The sequence below is a fragment of the Pelodiscus sinensis genome, chromosome 6 (genome assembly GCF_052426305.1).
Source record: "Pelodiscus sinensis isolate ZL-2025 chromosome 6, ASM5242630v1, whole genome shotgun sequence".
NCBI classification, from domain to species: Eukaryota; Metazoa; Chordata; order Testudines; family Trionychidae; genus Pelodiscus; species Pelodiscus sinensis.
This window is the reverse complement of record NC_143057.1, coordinates 29,496,340-29,518,384: the sequence shown is the minus strand read 5'-3', so window position 1 is coordinate 29,518,384 and position 22,045 is coordinate 29,496,340. Positions and strand designations below refer to the sequence as shown.

General features: G+C 40.7%; 1 protein-coding gene across 3 annotated transcripts in view; it reads left to right on the top strand.

Annotated features, from left to right (window-relative positions):
* Positions 1-22,045, top strand: part of RIC1 (RIC1 partner of RAB6A GEF complex) — a 131,400-nt gene that overhangs the window by 45,955 nt on the left and 63,400 nt on the right. For 2 of the 3 annotated variants that reach the window (XM_075931610.2, XM_089779216.1), the window contains exons 4-8: positions 8,497-8,604; positions 15,748-15,890; positions 16,132-16,268; positions 18,396-18,487; positions 21,043-21,131. In XM_075931610.2, coding sequence (XP_075787725.2) covers positions 8,497-8,604; positions 15,748-15,890; positions 16,132-16,268; positions 18,396-18,487; positions 21,043-21,131 — 569 coding nt within the window. The remainder of the gene's footprint in view (positions 1-8,496; positions 8,605-15,747; positions 15,891-16,131; positions 16,269-18,395; positions 18,488-21,042; positions 21,132-22,045) is intronic. The other variant, XM_075931611.2, reaches the window with a different exon arrangement.

The window sequence follows — 22,045 nt, the reverse complement described above, 5'->3', positions numbered from 1 at the left end:
AGTTTTAAAATAATAAATTCCATATGGCTTCCATAGTTCCCTTCACTTAATTACAGGCCCATAAATTATCAGTGATTCTTGAATGTTACTCTGTGCTCACCCTTTCTGATACAGGACGTCCTGCTATAAGTCACACCCATATACATCAGTTCTGCACTAAAGTCATTGACACTTGTAGGAACTGATGCATTAAAAGTCCTCCCATTCCCTGCTCTTAAGTGGTGTAACCGCCCACCCCCAATTTGCACAAATGGAAGTCAGCTGTGTGTGTGTGTGTGTGTGAGAGATGCGGGGGAAAATTCCCACTTTAAGTTGTTTTGCCACAAGTTCAAGTTTTTTTAAATGTATCTTGGATTTATAAGGGATGGCCTGTACAAACGGGATTTATAAGGGATGGCCTGTATTTACCTTTATATTTTTAAAATGCTGTATAGTGCTGTTTGTGTCATTCAAATATTAATTTTTCAACAAAGGTGTAAATTCACAATAAACATTTGAGACCTACTACAGGAACACCAGAAAAGACCCCACATTTTTTCTTAATATTTATAAGATGAAAATAATTTGAGAAAAATGGGACATATATAGTGGGATGGCAAAGGGCAATCATTTCAGGTCTGTGTCTCAAAATACAAAGAAGCAAAAAAATATACACATTGAAAAAAATTTGTTGCTCACCTTTATGAACCCTTTAGTAGCTTCTGCAGTAGAATGTTGTGACCTCCAATGTCTTCTCATAGCACAATACTTGATGTTGGTTAACTAATAATGTCACTATTTAATGTTCAACAGTCTTGTAAATACCACAAAAATATCTTGTCAGGATGCAGATTCCAGGGCTGAATTGAGGCTGGAAAGGAGCTGTATTTCTGTAGCAAGCTAGACTAAAGATGTGGAAGTTTTATGCAACAGGGTTTTGGATTTTTGCTATACATTACCCATATCTCTTCTAGAGACGTAAATATGTAGGGAAAAAGTTAACCAGTTAAACGATTTAATAGCAATTGCTTAACCAGTTAGTGGCAGGGAGCTGCTCTGGTTGAACCAGTTAACCTTTTTACATCCCTAATCTCTTCAGTAAAAAAAGAAATCACTGTGTCATTGTCTACATCTTAATTTACGTACTGGGCTAGCAGAGATTCACGAGAACTCTGTTAAAATATTAGCATCACCAAATGAAAAGGAATGTTAATGTTCTGCCTTTGTTGGAATTTACCTAGTTTCTGAATATTGCTTAATCATTTTTCTAGCATTGACTTATCACAGGAGGCTCATTCTTTAAAAAACCAACCAAACAAAAAAAAACCCAACAGCTACTACTTCTGAAGGGTGGATTATTTTGCCTTTGGAGTGGAGCAGAGTGTATGAAATGACAGGTATTAAGGTTTTTTTTTTATATGGAGGTTTTCATACTCCTTCACCTCCCACTCTAAATTCTACTAGATTACTCTGCTTTATCCCCTTAATTTGTTCATCTTATGTTTTAGGAACAGAGTACAGACATTTCCAGTGAAGTGGAACACATATTTGTTAGCCCAGTGCTTTTGCTACCTTAGACTAAAACAGCATTTTTTATTAAAAAGAAAACAAATTCCCTATTCCCTCCCCTCATTCATCTCTGCATCAGTTTTTTTTTTATTAAAGCTATTTATTTCAGTAGGAGTGCTACTTCATGCTTCCTCTCATACCTCTTTCCCTACTTATATGCAAGTAAACCTCTTAATTGTGCAAGTCCTGTAACAAATTTGTGTTTATTATTGTTTAGATTTCCTGCCCTTGTTTACAGGTTATAACTGCATTGTTCAGATACTCAATAGAAATGAATGTATTAGTCTGAGGAGAACTGTGTTGCTGACCTGCAAGAAATGAGGTTGGAATGGGAAAAGATTAAGACGTATGTGAGATTTTGAGAGAGAAGAGGTTTAGCAATTGAGCAGGTTTACGCCTACTTAAAATCTTATTAAAATATGAATGTCATAATTTGGAATATGTTTGTTAGATATATAATAACCATAAAGAACTTACCTTGGTTCAGGGATGGACAAGAGGCAGTCAGTGGGTTGGATCTGGCCTGTGGCCATCTCACCAGGACCCTTAGGCAGAGAGCAGCTCATACTTTAAACAGCTGGCTGCTTTCCACTATGGATGGCTGGGAAGAGAGGAGGGAGGCTTTGCATGCTGCTCCTGCTCCCCTCAGCAAGATCTCTTAGTTTGCATTGACCAGTTTCAGTTTTTGAGGAGAACAGGATCTTTCGAAAAAGCCTGCTGTTTTCAAAAGAACTGTGTCCAGACCGCAGTTTCTCTCGAAATGGTACTTTTTCAAAAAAGCTCCAATGCAATTATGCAAATGAAGCATGAGCAATTCAAATCCCCACTTCATTTGCAGATTCAAAGTGTCTAATTTACATCCCTCTGTTAGAGGGATGTAGTCTAGACATGTCAAAACAACTTGATAGCTTTCTTTGGCTCTTATTTATTCTTGACAAATCCATCCATCCATCCACTATTTCTTACTACCTTCTAGATGTTTGAAAATTGATTCCTTAATTATTTGTTCCATTATCTTTCCTGTTACAGGTCTGTAATTCCCTCAGATGCCCTTATTTCCTTTTTTATAGATGGCCACTATATTTTCCCTTTTCCAGTCCTCTGGAATCTCTCCTGTCTTCCGTGCCTTCAAAGATAAGAGCTTAATGGCTCAGATATCTCCTCAGTCAGCCCCTTGAGAGTATTTTAGCATGCATTTCATCAGGCTCTGGTGACTTGAAGACATCTAAGTTATCTAAGGTAGTGTTTAGCTTTCTCCCCCCCACATTTTAGCTTCTGAACCTACTCCATTTTTACTGGTATTTAGGTGTTCGATTGCCACCAGCCTTCTTGGTGAAAACCATAACAAAGTTTATTAAGCTCCTGTGTCATTTCCACATTTTCTGTTGTTTTGCCCTCTTCCATTGAGTAATGGGCCTACCCTGACTTTGGTTGTCTTCTTGTTTCTAATATATTTGTAGAACATATTCTTGTTACCCTTTCTGTCTCTTAACTAGTTTGAGCTTGTTTTATGCCTTGGCCTTTCTAATTTTACCCCTACATACTTGTTTTATTTGTTTAAATTAATCTTTTGTAATTTGGCCTAGTTTCTACTTTTTGTAAGAGTCCTTTTATTAGATCATTCGAGATCTCTTGGATAAACTAGGTGGTCTCTTGCCATACTTCCTGTTTCCTACACAGTGCAATAGTTTGTTTTGGTGACTCAAGAATGTCTCTTGGAAAAATTGCCAACTTTTTTTCAGTCTTTTCCTCTTAGAGTTGCTTCCCATGGGATCTTACTGACCAACTCTGAGTTTGCTAAAGTCTGTCTTCTTGAAATCCATTCTCTTCATTTTGTTGTTCTCTTTCTACCTTTCCTTAGAATTATGGACACTTTATATTTTACTTTCGCCCAAGCTGCCTTCGACTTGCAAATTCTCAACAAGTTCCTCCTTATTTGTCAAAATCAAATATATAACAGCGTCTCCCTTAGTAACTTTCTTCACCTTCTGAAATAGTCTCCAATACATTCCAAGAACTTGTTGGATAATGTGCCCTGTTGTGTTATTTTTTTCAACGGAGGTCTGTGTAGTTGAAGTCCCCCATCACCACCAGTTCCCTTGCTTTGGATGATTTTGTTGTTTTTAAAAAATCCTCATCTCCTCTTCTTTCTGGTTTGGTGGCCTGTGGTAGACCCTGTGATGATGGCAACACTACCTTTGCAGCCAGGCCTTCATCTCCAGGATGTACCTGTCTGTGCTTGGGCCTCTGCCCTTGACTGGAAGGATAAAAAAGAATACTATCTGTACTATGACCTCCTTCACCCATACTCCCAGTGGCCTGTGGTCAGTTCTGATCTACAGAGGGGGGTTCCACTATCATTAGTACCCACATGGATGACTAGCATGGTGGTGTAGCTAGAGCTCTGGGATTATCCCTGACATCCTTCCATAATGTCTCAGATACAGGCCCCAGCTGTCAACATACCTCCCAGGATGCCATGTCAGGGCAACAGATGGGTGTGTCTACTCCCCTCAGAAGTGTGTCCAACCACCACTACCCTACATTTCCTCCTAGGAGTGGTGGCTACAAACCTCCCAGTCTTGGGGTACATGGCTTCTTCTCCTCCTCCTCTTTAAGGGAGGATTCCTCATCTCTCATTGCTGGGGCAGCACAATGGTTCTCTGGGGTGGAGACCAGCAAAATTTAGGAAAGATTTATAAAATAAAATGAACCTAAATTTGAAAGTGTTTAGTCTTGAGAAAAGACTGGGATGAGGAAAAAGACCTGATAAGTCTTCAGATATGTTAAGAGCTGTTATATGTTCCCTCCCTCTGGGGCATCAGGTATTGGCCACTGTCAGAAGACAGGATACTGGGCTTAGATGGACCTTTGGTCTGACCCAGTATGGCCATTTTTATGTTCTTATAAAGAGGGTGGTGATCTGTGGTTCTCCATATCTACTGAAGGTAGGTCAGGAAGTAATCTTAATTTGCACCAAGGAAGTTTTAGATTTGATATTAGGAGAAACTTTTTAGCTACAGTAATGTATTTTGATATCTTACTACACTTAGAGGAGGTTGTGTTTCCCCTTCTTTGGAAGTTTTTAAGAATGGGTTAGACCAGGGGTGTCCAAACTTTTTTCAAAGAGGGCCAGGTTTGATGAAGTGAACATGCGTGAGGGCCGACCATTTTGCCTGACATTCTTTGAACCATTAAAATTAAATGCAAATTAACTATTTTATGCAAAGTTTATTGCAAACAGCATACTTTTCATTTCGTCACATGGATGACAAATCTAAACAGGTGTTAAATCACTCTGCCTTTCATATCTGAAGGCCAGATAAAAAAAAAATCCAAGAAGCTGAAATATATGTCAGGAACATTGTAAAGTACATTACATATTATTGGTAATAAAGGTTGTCTGTCAACTTTTAAGTTCAAAAAATATGAACAGGAACATAACACCAAGTATACATGTTGTGTCCAAATATATTTATAACTGATTTAGACCAACTGACATTAACTGAGATTTTACAATGTATTCATCTCAATACATATGGATTCGTTGGGGGCCATAAAAGATAGATATTGCCAAATTACCTGTGGGGCTGTATTAAACCGGAACACGGGCCGCAATTGGCCCGTGGGCCGGACTTTGGACATGCCTGGGTTAGACAAACCCCTGTTTGGGTTGGTCTAGGTAGGAGATATACTTGTTCCTGGCTCAGCACAGGGAGAGGACTCCACTGAATAATATCTGGAGAGCCCTTCCAGTCTTACATGGCTATGATTCTGTACTTCATATGTACTAAATAACAAAAACAAAAATCAGAAGTTTTTAAAAGTAAATAAAACCAACTTTATTTCTTTCATCTATGATGATATAATTCTGCCATGCCTTCAGTCATCCAGCACAGTCACTATTTGAATAATCAACCACAAAAAACCATTAACACATTTCTCCAGCAAGAAGTTTTTTCCTGCAATGTAACGCAAGTAGAGTTTTGTAGAAAATGTGTTGATAAGCGGCAAGTTCTTTGACTTCTGGAAAATGTTTTCATTCCTCTTAAGTGCTTGTGTGATATATCACTGTTATTTAGTATTTGAATAGAAGTTGCAGTAGCTGCTGATGTGGCAACGCAGAACATTCCTTCCTGCTTCTGTCAGCAGCATGCATTCATGGTTTAAAGGTCAAAGTGATTTAAATAGTAAAACCGACTCATGAAAATGTGTACCATTTCTGAGCATGTTATAATACACTTTCTTAAACTGCATTCATATTACACAAGACTGAATGTTTATCTTTTAAGCCAGAGAATCTGACATGTAATAGAAATTAAATTTCTTCAGTGAACAGGGAAAGACATTACAATATTTACTTAAAAACACTTATAAAACATTTTTAATTCATCGAACTGCAATCAGCAGTAATTAATTAACAGTAATTAGTGTTGAATAGAATAGTGGCACTAGTGGTAAATATTGTTCAAAATGATCATTTACCAGTTATCATTTCTCTCTTTGAAAATGATGTTCTGTGGCTTACGTGATTTCTGTTCCTTCCTTTTAGGAGCTATGTCTGCATATACAGGCTGAGATTTGGTGTTCCATTTCCAGCAAGCACTGATGTTTTCAGTGTTTTTTTTTTCTTTTAATCAAAATCATTTTATTGTCTTCCAAGAGAGAGCTGCTATTCTGCAGAAACGCTGTATTCATATTAACTGGCTCCAGATGTCAGCATTTCCATTTAATGCTTCTTCAATGAAGGCTGCAAAAGACTTTATATACGTAGAAACAGGAAGTGTGTATACTAGAATTTCCCTGAAATTTCCCATTTACCTATAGTTAAATACCTCTTGACCTTTCCAGCTACTGCATTGTATCCCTTTTAGGATTTTGTTTATTCTCTAGAATAACCCAAATTCCACCTCACTTGTTTACAAAATCAAACAAAAATACAAAATACCTCATGAGTTTTGCGTACCCCTGGTTGAGCCGCTGCTATAGATGTAACTCTGCCATTGGGAGACTAGTGTAGAGCTGCATCCTTTGAGTTGACAATTACAGGAACAAGCAATGGAATGACAGCCTCAGATTCACAGTTGACTGTATTTATGCCATATTCGCTATTTTCATGTATTAAAACATAGCATGTTTCTTTCTAATGTTTATTAACAAAAGCTGTGGAGTGATTCCAGAGACGCTGGTAATAGAGAATTGCACCCAAAGGACAATGTGTTCTGCAATATTTAGGCAGTGGGGTTAAGTTTAGGTGGTTGTTGAAATGTTAATCTTGTCTGACAAATTTTTTTCTTCTTGTGACTTTTTTCAGACAAACCTGGAGTTATTTTTTTCTGTAGAATTTTGTGTTCATAAACACACAACTATAAATTTACCAACATGTGGCCATACTTGAATGAGTTTCTTTTGTGCTAGGTTGGCAAAACTGGATTTTGGATGATTTGTAGATGTGCTCCTGCAATATAGTGGTTTTAGTATGAAAATTATAGCATTTTTGTGTTGCATTTCAACAGGATTGAGTTCAGATTGAAAAACTGCAAGTGTATGGCTAGAAGGGAAAAATTAGGGATATGAAACTTGGGGAAAAAAGTTTTGATAAAACATTTCACATCTGAAGGGTCCTAGACCAGATCTGCTGGGTAAAGCAGGGGACTGGTAGTTGGATTGCTTTATTCTAACCCTAGTTTTGTCACTGGCTCATTGTGGCTATGTCTACACTACAAAGAAAAGCTGGAGGAAGAAACACAAATTGCGAACCTAATTTGCATATATTTTTCCCTTTTTCTTCCAAAAGAGGCTTTTCCAACATTTGGCTCATCTACACGGGGCCAAATGTCAGGGAAAAAACCCTCCTTTGGAACATCCCTTCTTTCTCATAGAACAAGGTTTACAGGGATGCCAAAAAACGCAGCTGTTTTCCAAAAAAATTTTCGGAAAAGCAAACACGTTCCTTTGAAAAGCTCTGTAGTTTAGATGTGCCCTGTGGGACCTTTATGCCTCACATTTTACCATGTGTGCCGTAGTAAATGTTTTCCTCTGGTGTGCAGGAGAATTAATGTTGGTATAAATGTTGACTCCTCTGAAATGCTTGTATCTTGTTAACGTGTTAACCTCTGTAATACATAAGACTTGCTAAGAAGTTATTGTTTGCAAAACTGCTTTGTTCAGAATCCCTCTCAGAAAAAATAAGTCAACTTTAGAGTAGTGTTTCTCAACTAGTGGCACCAAGTATCCTTAGGGGTGCTTGAGAGAAGTCTGGGGAGTACATCAATATAACTGAAATTTGCAGAAAACTGAATTTTTCTGTTTTACAGTGCTTTATTATTTTTGTACTTTTTACACCCAAAAATTGAATTGCCCGCCTGGCTACAATTAAGTTGTTTAAACAAATGTGTTGCAATGGTAGAAAAAAATTGTGTCTGAAAACTGTAGGTACTGTGGGTACTTATAGTATTTTTTTAAAGGGGGTACTTTATAAAAAAAAAAAAAAAGTTGAGACACTGCTTTAGAGAAGCTTCATAAAATAGATGCCATTAATGTTATAAAATATCCAGCATTGTGTGTGTTATACCATAAAGTGTAATAAACACTAAATCAAAATTGACACAAGTAATGAACACAATGTATGGTCACATAATTACTAATATAAAGCATTCAGGCACTTCCAACAAATACTATGGTTATTCATTAAAATTATCAGCGCAATTATATTTCTAATAATCAGATTGGATTATAGGTATCCAGTCATTGTATCCTATGACTAAGAATAAATCTAAGGTGAAGGTGTCAAAATTGCACTCAAAATACTTAACTTTGCCAGTGTCAGTTATTCTTAAATACGCATCTGCAGGCATAACTGAAGAGAAAAACAGTGAAATATGTGCATCTGTATAATCATTACCACTTGATACTCAATTTCAATTTAATGTTTGATTTTTCTTTTAGAGGAAGCCCACATACGAAGGGGACACCACGTTATAAGGAAGAGCAATGTGCTCCTTCATTAAATTTAGAGATGAAGAAAGTGCTCGATTTGCAAGCATCTATCACAAGGTGTAGTATATAATCATATGCCTGTCTGAGAAGTGATATGATAGAGGTCTGTAAAATCATGACCAGTGTGGAGAAAATAAATAAGGAAAAATAATTTACTTGCTTCCATAACACAAGGACGAAGGGGGTCACCAAATGAAATTAATAAGTAGCAGGTTTCAAACAAAAGAAAGTATTTCTTTACACTGTTCACAGTCAACTTGTGGAATTCCTTGCCAAAGGGTGTTGTGAAGACCAGGACTTAAATAGGGTTTAAAAAGGTCCCTGCTCGCCTCGCTCGCCATCTCCAAGGGTAAGCAACCCTGGCTCTTGTCCCGGGTGCTGGGGAGGTCCAGGTTGAGGCATAGCAGCCTTGGCTCTCCCCTCCTCCAGACATTCGGGGGTGTGCGGGCATGGGTTGGATCGAGGCCATGGCTGGCCCAGCTCTCCCCCCTCCAGCCATCAGAGGGCAGCGGGTGGGCTGGACTGAAGCTGGCACAACTCTTTCCATCCGAGGCGGGGGGGTAGGGTTGCCAGATGTCCGGTATTCTACCAGACAGTCCAGTTTTTGCACCCTCTGTCTGGTTTTAAAAAAAAAAAGAAAAATTCAGAAAATACCGGACATGTGCAATGTCCGGTATTTTCTGTTTTTCCGGCTGGGTGCCAGACAGAAGCCTTATGGGGATGGGAGGAGTGGCTGGGAGGTGGGGCCATGATTGGCACTGGGAGCCTGTGGTAGTGTGCAAAAGCCTGGCGGGGGCAAGGGAGTGGCTGGGACTTCCTCCCCTTCCTCCTCCCCCCAACAAATTTTTAGTCCATGTGTTCGGTATTTTTTTGGGAGGCCATCTGGCAACCCTAGCGGGGGTTTGTTTTGTCCCAGATCTCTCCCTCTGGTGTGGGGGTGGGGGAGAGGTTTCAGCGCTTGGCTCTTTCCCTCTGGCAGGGAGGGGAAAGGGAGTGTGGCTCCAGCCTCCCTCCAGCGAGGAACAAGTCTGTTTAGTTCCCATGTGTCCCTCTTCCCTCTGGGGATGCTGCATGTGTCCTGTGTGCCCTCTGCCCTCCAATCCAAGCCCCTAGGCTCTGCAGCTCCCACATGCCCCCCACTCTCCAGCTGAGAGGTCACGTGGCTCTCATGTGCCCCTCTCTCCCCCCACCTGAGTTCCCGCAAAGCTACCTCCGGCTTTCCTTCCTTCCCTCCTGCCACTGGGAAGGACTGGGCTGTGGCCACACCAGCACAGGTTCCTTTCTCATCTACCAGGCCCCATTTCTCTCTCCCCGCCCCCCCGCCTGCCAGGGCCCCCTTGTCCCTCCCCATTGCGACCTAACTTACTGCAATGGCAGGGTGGCATTGCATGCCAGGTGTCTGTCTCTCTACCTTCCCCCCCCCCCCCCCCGCCCCCGCACACCAGGAGGGCCTAGACCCGACCTATGGTGCCCCGAGACCGGCTTTCCCTCCTGCTGGGAAGGGGAGGGCTGGGACCATAAGTAGCCCCAACCTTCCATGTGGGCTTTGGGGATGGATGGGGCATGTTCCCGTGGGATGCAGTTGATGTGATGACGTCACTCTGTTGTCCCACAGGAAAAACTATTTTAAAGTATAGTAAGGACTAGATAAATTCATGGAGGTTAGGTCCATCAGTGGTTCTTAGCCAGGATGGGTAGGAGTGGTGTCCCTAGCCTCTGTCAGAAGCTGGGAATGGGTGACAGCAGAGGGACCACCTGATGATGACCTGTTCTGTTCATTCTCCTGTGGGGCACCTGGCATTGGCCAGTCAAAAGACTAGATACAGGGCTAGATGGATCTTTGGTCTGATCCAGTTTGGCCATTCTTATGTTGTCTGTGTATTACACATTCCAATATGCAACGTTAAAGTAATTTTAATACACATGATTGTGAAACTCAAATAACCTTAGAAATCAGAATAAATCAGGAAAGGATTATTTCAGTGACTTCAATATACAGTTTAAATTGTGAATTTGGCGTGTGTGCTTCTATGTAAAATTTGGCACTGGTTTTAGATGGCATGTAAAATATTTTGTTTGAGAGAAAATAAACATCTTAAGTGAATTTTTGCATTTATGAGGGGGGAATGATATGTTAAATCCATAATTAGAAGGAATATTTCTGGGGCTCCATCGATTTATGCAGATTTTAGGTCTTCATTTGAGAAAATTTAAGGTTCTAGGCTGTTGATTGTTAAACACGCAGCATAACCAGAGTATACACTGATAAAATGTCTTCCTGTGTCTGCATGCAGAAAGCTGTTATGTCTGAATCAGAGCTTTGCAAAGCTGAAACAGAGTGCATATTGGCCAGAGTTTAACTGCTGTCATTCAGTATTGTGTGAGCAGTAGTGAATTGGGTAAGAATTTAGTCACCTTCACTCTGCTACAGTACAAGTTTACAGAACAGTAGCAGAAAAGAGAAACATTAAGTATGTAGGAGGCTAGGAATGGAGGCTAGGAGAGATATAGTGTAGCAAATATTTCTCTTCCTACTTTTGCAATCCGGAGTTTCTGGAGGGATGGACACTCAGCTTTATCAAACACCTACATTTGCCTAACAAGTCAAGAGCACCTTGGGACAGAATCCTGGGACAGGTTGGACCTGTTTGGTCCTGGATGAGAGATTTTTCTGGACCAGGGCAGGTTATTTCAGGCCCTCTGCTGCTGGTGCCCCAGGCTTCGTTGCTCCCCCATAGCCTAGCTGAGCTGTGCAACAGCTTCCACAGCCGAGCTGAGCTGCGTGCCAGCTTTCTGCACCCCCTTGCAGCCCAGCTGAGCTGCATGCTGGCTTTCGGGGCCCCTACCTCCCTGCAGCATGTTGGAACTCTGATCTTGGAACATCAACGTACCAGACCACAAATGTTTCCGGACCAGAAAATCCCAAATTTTAGTTATGTAATCTGTATTGTCCATTTTTCCAGCAGAAGATTTCTCATCGGATGGGTGTTGACTGTGAGAGCACTCCTCCAAATTTTTCTGACCTTTGATCTAGTAGCCTCTTGCTATTTAAGCACCTGGTAAAATTCCTAAATCCATCCATCCAAAAAGGCGCTCACCTTCATTTTTATCCTTCTACAAAGGAATTAGGAATTTTATCAGGTACCTTAATATGGGATGAGGAATGGGGAAATGGGGAGAGATTATAGGGAGGAAATAGGAAACATGGTGTTGAGGGGGAAAATGATACGGAGTGAAAAAAGGAAGGGAAGAAAGGAGAGAGAATACTGAAAATTACTTGAGGAGAGTGGAAAGAAACTGAACTGAAGCCAGATAGGCAAAGAAAGTGTAACACAAGTGAGACCCAAAGTTGTGTTTAAAAAAATTAAGTAAAAAGTAAGTAAAATTCAGTATAGTGCATAATATAGCAGACAGGTCTTAGGGAGACCTGGCTTTTGGGAGGGCTACAGAAACAACAGGTAATTTTCACTGTGGCCACTAGATTGTCGGTCTCAGGCCAAGTCTACCCTGGCAAGTTGCTGCATAGAAAATCAGCCCCCGTCACTATAACTTTCATAGTGTCCACGCTAGCAAGGCACTAACTACCTCTGTGAGAAGCTTAGAGCTTGCCGTGCTCTGGATATTGTTCTGGGGTGCCACTGTAGACATCATGATGAAGTACTATGTCCTGACTGCCCTCTGGCATTTTTTTCGTGATTCCTGTTCTTGTGTCTCTGGTCATCTGGTCAACTTGACTACCCTACTCTCAGGTGACCAACCAGGTAACCAACCCTCAGACCTGTCCTTGCATTCTTTTTGAAATTTGGAAGTCCCCTTTCTGATTGTTCTGCGATGCATGGTGTGTTCTCAGCACATCTCTTGAGCTGACTGGACCCGCTTCACACATCAGGCGATCCCCCTGCTTGGAGCCATAGCAAGGTGCTAGACTTCATCTGCATTTGGGGAGAGGAGGCTGTCTAGTCCTGACTGCACTCCAGCCATAGGCATTATATCTACAGGCTCATTTCTAGATGCAAGACCAAAGGAGGTCATGACCAGGATGCACTATAGTGCAGAGTCAAAGTGAAGGAGAGAGCTGTGAAATACCTACCATAAGTCTCGGGAAGCAAACTGCCACTCCGGTGCTGTGCCCACGACCTGCAGGTACTATGAAGAGCTGGATGATATAGTTGGGTATGACTCCACCTCCACTCAGCAGACCCCCATGGATACCTCGGGGGCTAATGTGGCATCCTATAGTGGATCCAGACAGGAGGAAACAGAGTGCATGTGACAGAATATGCTGAGGGGGAGAGGGACCCAGAACCAGAGGAGGACTTTGGCATCCATAGAAGTTTGCAGCCAGGAGCTGTTTTGTATCCCTGAAGAGGCGAGCCACTTGTAGCTCTCGAGCTGTGGTAAGTGGGTTGGGAAGCATTCAAGCAACTTGCTGGGAGCAGGAGGGTTACAGAAATACGACTTTTTTTGTTTTGTACGATGCTGCTACAGACAGAGGGTTGGTCAGATGGCAAGCAGGCTGTTGATACAATCTTGGTAATCTGCCTTACAGACCTCATTGAAAGCTTCATGCAGCTGCTCTTACCACCCTTATCAGATTAGCTGGCAAAGCAAACTTGGTGTTTGATCCCTGAAAGCTGATGTTCCCTTGCTACTGTGCCATTGGGCGGTGGGGGTGGGGAGGAAGACAATCTCTGTGCAAAGACAAGTTACATATGGTCTAGGCCGGAACCCATAGTGGAGTAAAAGATCCTCCTTTGCTTCCCCACTCACCCTAAGCAGCAAAATGTCTTCCAGCGTGAACACAATTTGTGGATATGAATGGCCATGACTAAAAATTTAGCTTGCTCCCCACATCCCTCGTAGTGCTCTGCCCAATTCACACCTACCCAGAACATAGTACAGCCATGTGTGAATGGAAACCCTCTGCTCCCTAGCACTTTGCCTGGCTTCCTCAAGGGATTTCCCTATGAGGTTTTTATAAGGGTTTCCCCTGTTGGTCCTCAACTTCTACCCATGCAGACTCCCACAGGTGCACTGTATTGCCCCTTGCACAGCACATCAGACTGCGTGGCTGTATAAGTCTTGGACATATACAAACCTGTGAAATTCTTGGGGCATGTCTCACCTGCCTCTCCCATTCCTTCCTTCCCTGTCTCCCATACTGCAGATACTTGTTTCATGCTTCATGGGTGTCCTATGTTTACTTTGTTTAATAAATGAAATTCATATATTTCAAGAAAACCTTTATTCCATTACATGAAAGCAAGCTAACAAGCAAGTGTACTCCAGCAAAGCTACTGTCGCTATAATGCTAAGTGCAGAGCATGGACCAATGAGAGTAACTCCTCAGGCAACGCAGCCACTCTACTCGCATACATAGCAACAAGTTTTACAGAATTTCAGCATCAAATTGCTGCCCCAAGGCTTCCCTAAACCTTGTGGCCCTGCGCTGTGTACCTCTAATAGCCCTGGTCTTGGGCTGTTCAAACTTGGCCTCTCAGCTCTGTGCCGTAGCAGTCCAGCCCTGAGTAAAGCTTTCACCCTTCCCATCACAAATGTTACAGAGGGTTGTCATGAAACTACAACCATGAGTATGCTATTGGCTAAGTCCAGCTTCCCATACAAACCTCACCAGCGGGCCTTCAAACTGTCGAAAGCACACTCCACAGTTATTCTGCACCTGCTTAGCCTGTTGTTGAACCACTCCTTGCTGATGTTAAGGCTCCCCTTGCATGGTTTTATGAACCACACTAATAAGGGGTACGCTGGGTCTCCAAGGTTCGTAGTGGTAATGATTATACTGATCCATAGGATCACAGTGGGCATTTCCACTTCCCACACGATGATCTTCTAGCCTGGGAAGAAAGTTCCTGCTTGCTGCTTCCTGAACAGGCCAGAGTTCTGAAAGATGTGTGTATCATACACCTTTCCAGACCAGCCTGTGTTAATGTCTACGAAGCACCCACCGTGATCCGCAAGTGCCTGTGGCACCATGGAGCAAAACTCCGTGGTTCATGTAGATGCAGGGTGATTGATCTGGTGCCAGAATTGGAATGTGCATGACATCTGTTGCGTTGCTGGAGTTGGAAAGCCCATCCATGCAAAGCCACCCACAATTTCACATGTTGTCCAGAGTCAGGACTTTAAGAGCAGGATGCAGTTGATGGCCCTGCACACTTCCATCAGCATGAATCCAACCGTCGACTCTCCCACTCCAAAATGATTGGCCTCCAAGCAAAAGCTGTCTGGAGTAGCCTGCTTCCACAGTGCAATCACCACGTGCTTCTCCACCGGCAGGACAGCTCTTATTTGTGTTTCTTTGCACCGCAGGATGGGGCAGGTTCCCATGAAAGTAGTTTTCCTCATGCAAAAGTTCTGCAGCCACGGCTCATCATCCCAGGCTTGCCTCACAATGTGATCCCACCGCTCAGTACTTGTTTCCTGAACCCAAAATCAATGTTCAACTGTGGTAAGCACCTTCATGAATGCAGCAAGAAATCTTGTCATACAAATGCTGTTGGGACTCCTCATCCTTTTGCCGCTTCAGGAATAACACAGCTACCATTCATGACATACCAGTGAGAGCTATTCGCATTTTTGTGAACAGCTGCAGATCTGTTCCTGCATGCATCGGAGGCAGAGCGTGCAGCACTGAAGCCGGTGAAAGATGGTGCCAAATGCACACACAAGCTCAGTAGTTACTGGGATGCTAAGTGGGGCATTGGGACAGGACCCAGGATGCCCTGCAGAAGATAAAGCTGCCCAGAATGCATCATTTTTAATACTCCTTTCTTAAACAGGAGCTCAGACTACATGAACACAGTGGTCCCTTCTGGTTTTATAATCTATGAATTTTAATAATCTGGTAGGATTAAGTAGTTGTTACTTCCACTTGTATACATGTCTTTCACTTTTGCAAAGAAAAGTCTTCATGGGGGGTTCACATATTACTATCACTGTTAATTCCGCCATCTAGTGTTCATTAATTCTGAATTATTGGAGAAGTGTCAATTCCATTGTTAGTTGAATATCTTGATAAGCTGATAAACTTTTTATCAGCAAACTGACTCTTCCACAGAGTAATTTACTTTCCAGGTATCTATTTATCTATAGTGTGTTATAAAGTGATGTTTATTACATTAAAAATTCTGAGTTCGATTTACACAGGCCATCTCTAGAGTAATAATTGTTTTTCCTCAGTTTGCAGTCCATGCTGGACGATCTACTGGTTGCTACTGCTGATGGATTGCTCCATCTTATTCACTGGGATGGCATGACAAATGGAAGGAAGGCCATCAACCTATCTACAGTACCATTTTCTGTGGACCTGCAGTCATCTCGAGGTGCATTCCCATCCCTCCTTTACTGGTTAGATATAATGGAAAAATACCGTCTACACCAAAAATCTAAATCTAATATCTTTTTCTGCTCTAACGACTGAAGAGAAGGTTTTTTTGTCTGTAAATACAATCTAGCTGCTTGTACTGAGATTACCACGCACAGAGAACATTTGATAGATTGTAAACTCTGGTTAGCAATACAGTTGTGATGACAGTTCTTAAACAATTGCTCTTGTTCCATCAGCAGGTTCGTTCTTGGGCTTTGAAGATATACACATTAGAGATATGGAATATTGTGCCACACTAGATGGGTTTGCTGCTGTTTTTAATGATGGCAGAGTTGGTTTCATTACTCCAATATCAAGTAGATTCACTGCTGAGGTACGGTTTATTTACTGCTCTTAAAATACACTTTTCTTTATAATAGTTTCACACTTTGCAACTGTTCTTTCCTTTTCTCTTGATGTTAATTTTTCCTTTTTAAATTAGTGCTTTCTGTTTATCCAAATTCTTCAATATTAGTTGTAGAGCCACTTCCACTAATAGAGCTAATAATATGAACAAATAAAGCTACTGATATGCATACAAATCAGTTGAATTATTTTTAGGGCAGGAAGTATGGCCATGTGGGAAAGCACAGAACAGGATGCTAAGAGATCTGGAAATAGATAGAGAACAGGTGAAAATTGTCATGTTTGTCTTGAAGTCAGTGGACCTCTTACAATTGATACAACCTCAGGATCTGTCCCTCTGTTTATGTTCCTAGTTCTGGAGTTTTATTCCTATTTCTGCCACTGGTTTCCCGTTACCAGCTATAAACAGGGAATAATAGAATGGGTGGTTTCCATAGCTGTGCAATACCTCAAAGAGGTTATATTCTGCATAATTACTGATTTAAGTGCTTTGAGAGGTGCCAGTCACTTTTATAGGTATGATTTGTTAGAGAATTACGGTCTTCTCTGAGGTGGGTTATCTTCACTTTTAATTTAACCTACAAATTACTAATACGGGGAAAGTAATTTCCCTTAAAGTTCAGGTGTTTTGGGCTCATTGCTTATATTTAATAATATATTGAACTTTGTTCTGTTAATTGCCTTATGTAACTTTATTCTCTTAAGAAAGCTTTTTCAGGTTTCTGAATTTTATATAGCTTATTTTTTTAGTCTGACCTAGATCAAGCAGTTCCAGCTTGGATTTGGTCATAATTTTTTGCTTGCATGAGTCCTTGCTTTGTACATTCTACTTATTTTTATGTAGTACCGTAAAAGCACATGATTTACAATAAATGTTACAAACCTGTTTTGTTTAATCAGACTTCTCATTAAATTGAAGCCCGTAACCCAGATAATTTCAAGGCATTTTTTCATTTTATGACCCTAATCCAGTGGTTCTCAATCATTAGAGGTTGCCGGGCGCCAGGGGGCGTGGCCGTTCGCCTGCTGGGCGCCAGAGGGCAGGGACACTTGTGCGCCTGGGGGCAGTGCCCCCCCAAGTGCCGCATGCCCGGGGCCGGCGCCCCCTCCCCCCCAAGCGCCGCGTGCCCTGGGCCGGTGCCTCCTCCCCCCCAAGCGCCGCGTGACCACAGCGCGGGCGGCCAATTCGCGGCACTCCCGGAGCCGGCACTCACCGTGCGCCACGCGCCTGGGGCCGGCTCCGGCACCATGCATGCGCCACATGCCTGGGGCCAGGCCAGGATAGCTCAGTGGTTTGAGCATTTGCCTGCTAAACCCAAGGTTGTGAGTTCAATCCTTAAGGGGGAAGGATAGCTCAGTGGTTTGAGCATTGGCCTGCTAAACCCAGCGTTGTGAGTTCAGTCCTTGTGGAGGCCATTTAGGGATTTGGGGCAAAAGTTTGTCAGGGATGGTACTTGGTCCTGCTGTGAAGGCAGGGGACTGGACTCAATGACCTTTCAAGGTCCCTTCCAGTTCTAAGAGATAGGCAATCTCCATTATTAATGCCCCCGCAGACGCCATGGCGCCTGCAGGCACTTGTGTTGGGAACCACTGCCCTAATCAGTGCTTTTTTTGTGATGGTATTGCCCGGTACACAGTACTGGCACCTCCAGTCAAAGCTCAGCAACTTTTCCCCCGGAGAAAACTTTTTTTTACAAAAAAAAAAAAAGCACTGGCCCTAATAACATTTTATATCAACCCTGCAATGGAGACTTATGTCAGTTTTTGAAGCAAACTGCTCTTGTTACATGGTTTTATAATTAGTCATTGTTATAATTAAAAAGGCAGACTTATAGAATATATCATCAAAAGAGAAATCATGTACAGATAAATGTAGTTTGAAAAAGAGGAGATATCTTAAAATTTTAAAAAGGTGGGTAATTAATTCCTTTTGGCCCAGTGCAGCAGTACCTCCTCCATTCTCAGAACACCCCTTGTCTTCTGTGGTCCTTGTCACATTTGTAAATTCAGAGGGAGGTCCATGTATGGAGGGATTTAGATGAATTACTGTGCTGCATATGTAACATCTCTTGATGCCTCCTTTTTTCACTTGCAGCAGCTCCATGGAGTTTGGGCACAAGATGTTTGTGATGGAACTTGTGTGGCAGTAAATAACAAATACAGATTAATGGCATTTGGATGTGCCAAGTAAGTTCTATATAGTTGTTCTAAAGGTCTGATGTGGAAGGTTGTTTTTTTTTTAAATGAAACACAGTTTTGTATATTTAGTTCTACTTTACAAGGGTAAAAAGTTGCATTGTTGGAACTTGTAAACAAATAAATGTTCCACTGTGTTGGAACGTTCGTTCTGGCTTATAAAGAAATTTCAAAATATCTTAAATTATAGTATAATGAAGCAATGCCTCACAAGTGAAGTATTTTTGCTAAGTTTTCTATAATAAAAATGAATTTCTCAAATATAAATACCTTGGTGATACAGACTAAATATGGGAATTACCACTGTTTATGATATTTCTTTAGTAGAATTTGATATATAAATTTTTAAGTTGAATTCTTTGTCACTTTAAGTGACACACCAGGATTTCCCATTTTCTCAGTTCCCCCCTCAGTTCTCAGAAAATCGTTGTCTGGAGTTGTCTGTCTCATGAGAGCTGGCCTGGGGATTTCTCGAGTGGCGTGGCATGTTTTTATAACAGTGTACGATGGCTATCACTTTCTTCTCACATCTTAAGAGCAAACATTTTAGATTTTGAAGATAAAATAGTGTCTCATTTTGGGATGACTTGGGATTTATTTCATTTATTTAAATGACTGCATTGCCTGTTTCACATGGGTTTTTTTTAACCTCTGGCTGCTGCAGTTAGATAAGCTATTTTATATAGCGCTATAGAACATTTAAATTCTTCTTCGAGTGATTGCTCATGTGCATTCGAATATAGGTGTGTGTGTGCGCAGAGTGCACGTGCTATCAGAGACTTTTCCCTCAGCAATACCCTTAGGGCAGGCAGGGAGCCCCCTGGAGTGGCGTTGGTATATTGGCCCATATATACCTCTGGTGGTCCCCTCACCCACTCTGTTCCTTCTTACCGCCATGACGGTCGTTGGAACAACCCCATAAATTTTGGATTTAAAAAATTATGAACAATGATACAACTGCACTTTGTTATTGACAATGGAAATGTAAATATACAAATGAAAGTTATTTTAGAAAATCTAAAGAATTTCTCCAGCCGGATTTATTTTCAACGCTGTGGCCTATAATGCTAAAACTTGAAACAGAATATCCATGTAATATTATGATGACAGAATTTTGAGGGTCTGCTCTTGTTAGATTCTTAGCATTCTGGTTTGCCACTGAAGTGCTCAATTTTACATATGATAGGATAGTTTCAATACAGTTGGTGTGTCATCTTAATATTTTAGACCTGAATCAGCCCATTTCTTTTCCATTATACTGTTTTAGAAAGTTCTTCTGTACTTTTTTTCTTTCGGTAAAAATTGAATCATTTGAGAAGTACACCACTTTGATAGGTAGAATAGAGACTTACTCCAATTGGCAGCTTCTTTGGGCAAATGAAGTGACCTCACTTATGTGATTCTAGCTTCTGGTATTTTTTTAGATTATTTTAATTTACATTTTTATACGGTTACTATAAATACATTATTTTCTTTGAGGTAAACAATCACAGAGCTGTGCAGCTAATAGTTACTAGGTATGTGCAAATTTGCTCTCACACTCCAAGATGAAACTGTATTCACCTTGTTTTTCACCATAGGTGAACTCTTCTGTTTGCTTTTTAAACCAAAATTAAACAGTCCTGTTTAAAGGTGTTTTGTCACTAGTTTTCCTTCCATTTATAGACATTTGTCTATTTTTTTCTATATTTAAAGTATAAATGCTGCAGTTTGTAGAGAAAGTGAGAGGGTAGAAGAGAGGAGACACTTGCCAGAGAACTGGCAGTTGCACTCTGGTGTTTGAAACTGCCAATTTACTCCCACTTCATTTCCAATTTTAAAACTTGCCTCAGGAGCAAGCTTCCCAATCTCAAATGAGCAGGATTCGTTTGGAATAAGATGATCCTTATAAAAATCAATAGAGCTATAACAGGACTAGAGATAATAGAAGTTACTATTGACAAAATACTCAGTTCTTCAATATACAGTGTAACGGACATTTAGCAAGTTTGCCAGGTGACTGGGCATGTTTTTGATTGGAAAGCTGAAGTTATAGAAACTCTGGTATGCTAACTTTACATCTCCCCAAGGGGGTAGCTATTTTCAGAGCTGATTATAAAAATTGGGCCACCTGTGTGTTAGTCTCCCAATTATCTGTTTGCTTTTGGGCATGTATTTAATTAAATGTGTTGAGTCCTACATTTCATATTTTAAATGTTAACTGAAAGTGTATCAGTCTCCAATCTGCAAGAAAAAAATTCTATATATCAAGAAGAATTTTTAGTACTGTATTAGCAAACACGAACCTTTTACTAATTGAACATCGATTTAAAAATCTCTCGTTTAATTGTATAATTATTTTTGCTTTACAGTTAGAATTTAACCTATTAAATAGTGTAGACTTGACACTGTCTTTTTTTATATGCTTTTAAATACATTCATGTGTAGAAATGTCAGGCACTTTTGTGAACTGAGGGCCCCTTGATAAACAAATGCCAGTTTTTACGTATTGTAAGAGTTACTCTTTCAAAAATGCATGAGCATAAAAAGTGTGTCATCTTTTCCAGTGGCTCTGTGCAGGTTTATACAGTAGATAATGCCACAGGAGCCATGCAGTTGTCTCACAAGTTGGAGCTCACACCAAAACAATATCCTGGTGAGTTCTCTTATATGCTAACGTTGATCTTACCCATAAAAGCTCATGATCCTATATATTTTTGTTAGTCTCTAAGATGCCACAGGACTACTCTTTTCTTCCAGAGTTTGTAGTTGTTTTATGAAGAATATGCTGATTTTTATGGAACATGTTGAATGCTTGTGTGTTGTGTGTCATGATGCTGCTTATAAATATTCTGAAAACAATTAGATATTTTTAACTCTCATATGCTATGATTTCCCAGTTCACACAATTTAAAATAAAACATCGATTTTTTTGCACAATGATTCGGGGCAGGGGACTCTAATTTTGTTCTAAGCATGTTTTGAATTGACACTTTGTTGCATTTTTTTCAGCAAAGAATATTGTATACACTGTCCAGTGTTAGTAAACAACTATTTGTTATTTACAGTATTAAGTGATATTCTTAGTATGCTTTTACTTCTGTGCACTTGTTGGTCTCCTGGGTATTTTTAATTGACTGTTTTGGATATTGTTGTCTTGTGAAATAAGTCAAAAGCTTGCAAATGAGGTGTAGATCTCTTACTTAATAGCTTACTGTAGTAAAATTTAGATAGGAATGAATGCTTTAGTGTTTTCCTTTAAAAGTTGTAAATCTTGGTACAGTAGACTTCCAATAATCTGGAACCTATGGGATTTAGGTGGTGCCGGATTATCAGATATGCCAGACTATCAGGAGGTATTATAAGCAGGTTTTGTGGGGTGTGTGTGTATATATATATATATATATATATATACTGTATACATTATATACTGTATATAAAGTGTTCTTAACCCTTTTTATTGTACATACTGTATACAGTATACTGTAATGTTTTCGTTTTTTAAGCCTTTTTTTACCCTTTTTGCTCAGTTCAGCCTCTGCTGCTGTTACCTTGTGACTCTTTTTTTGC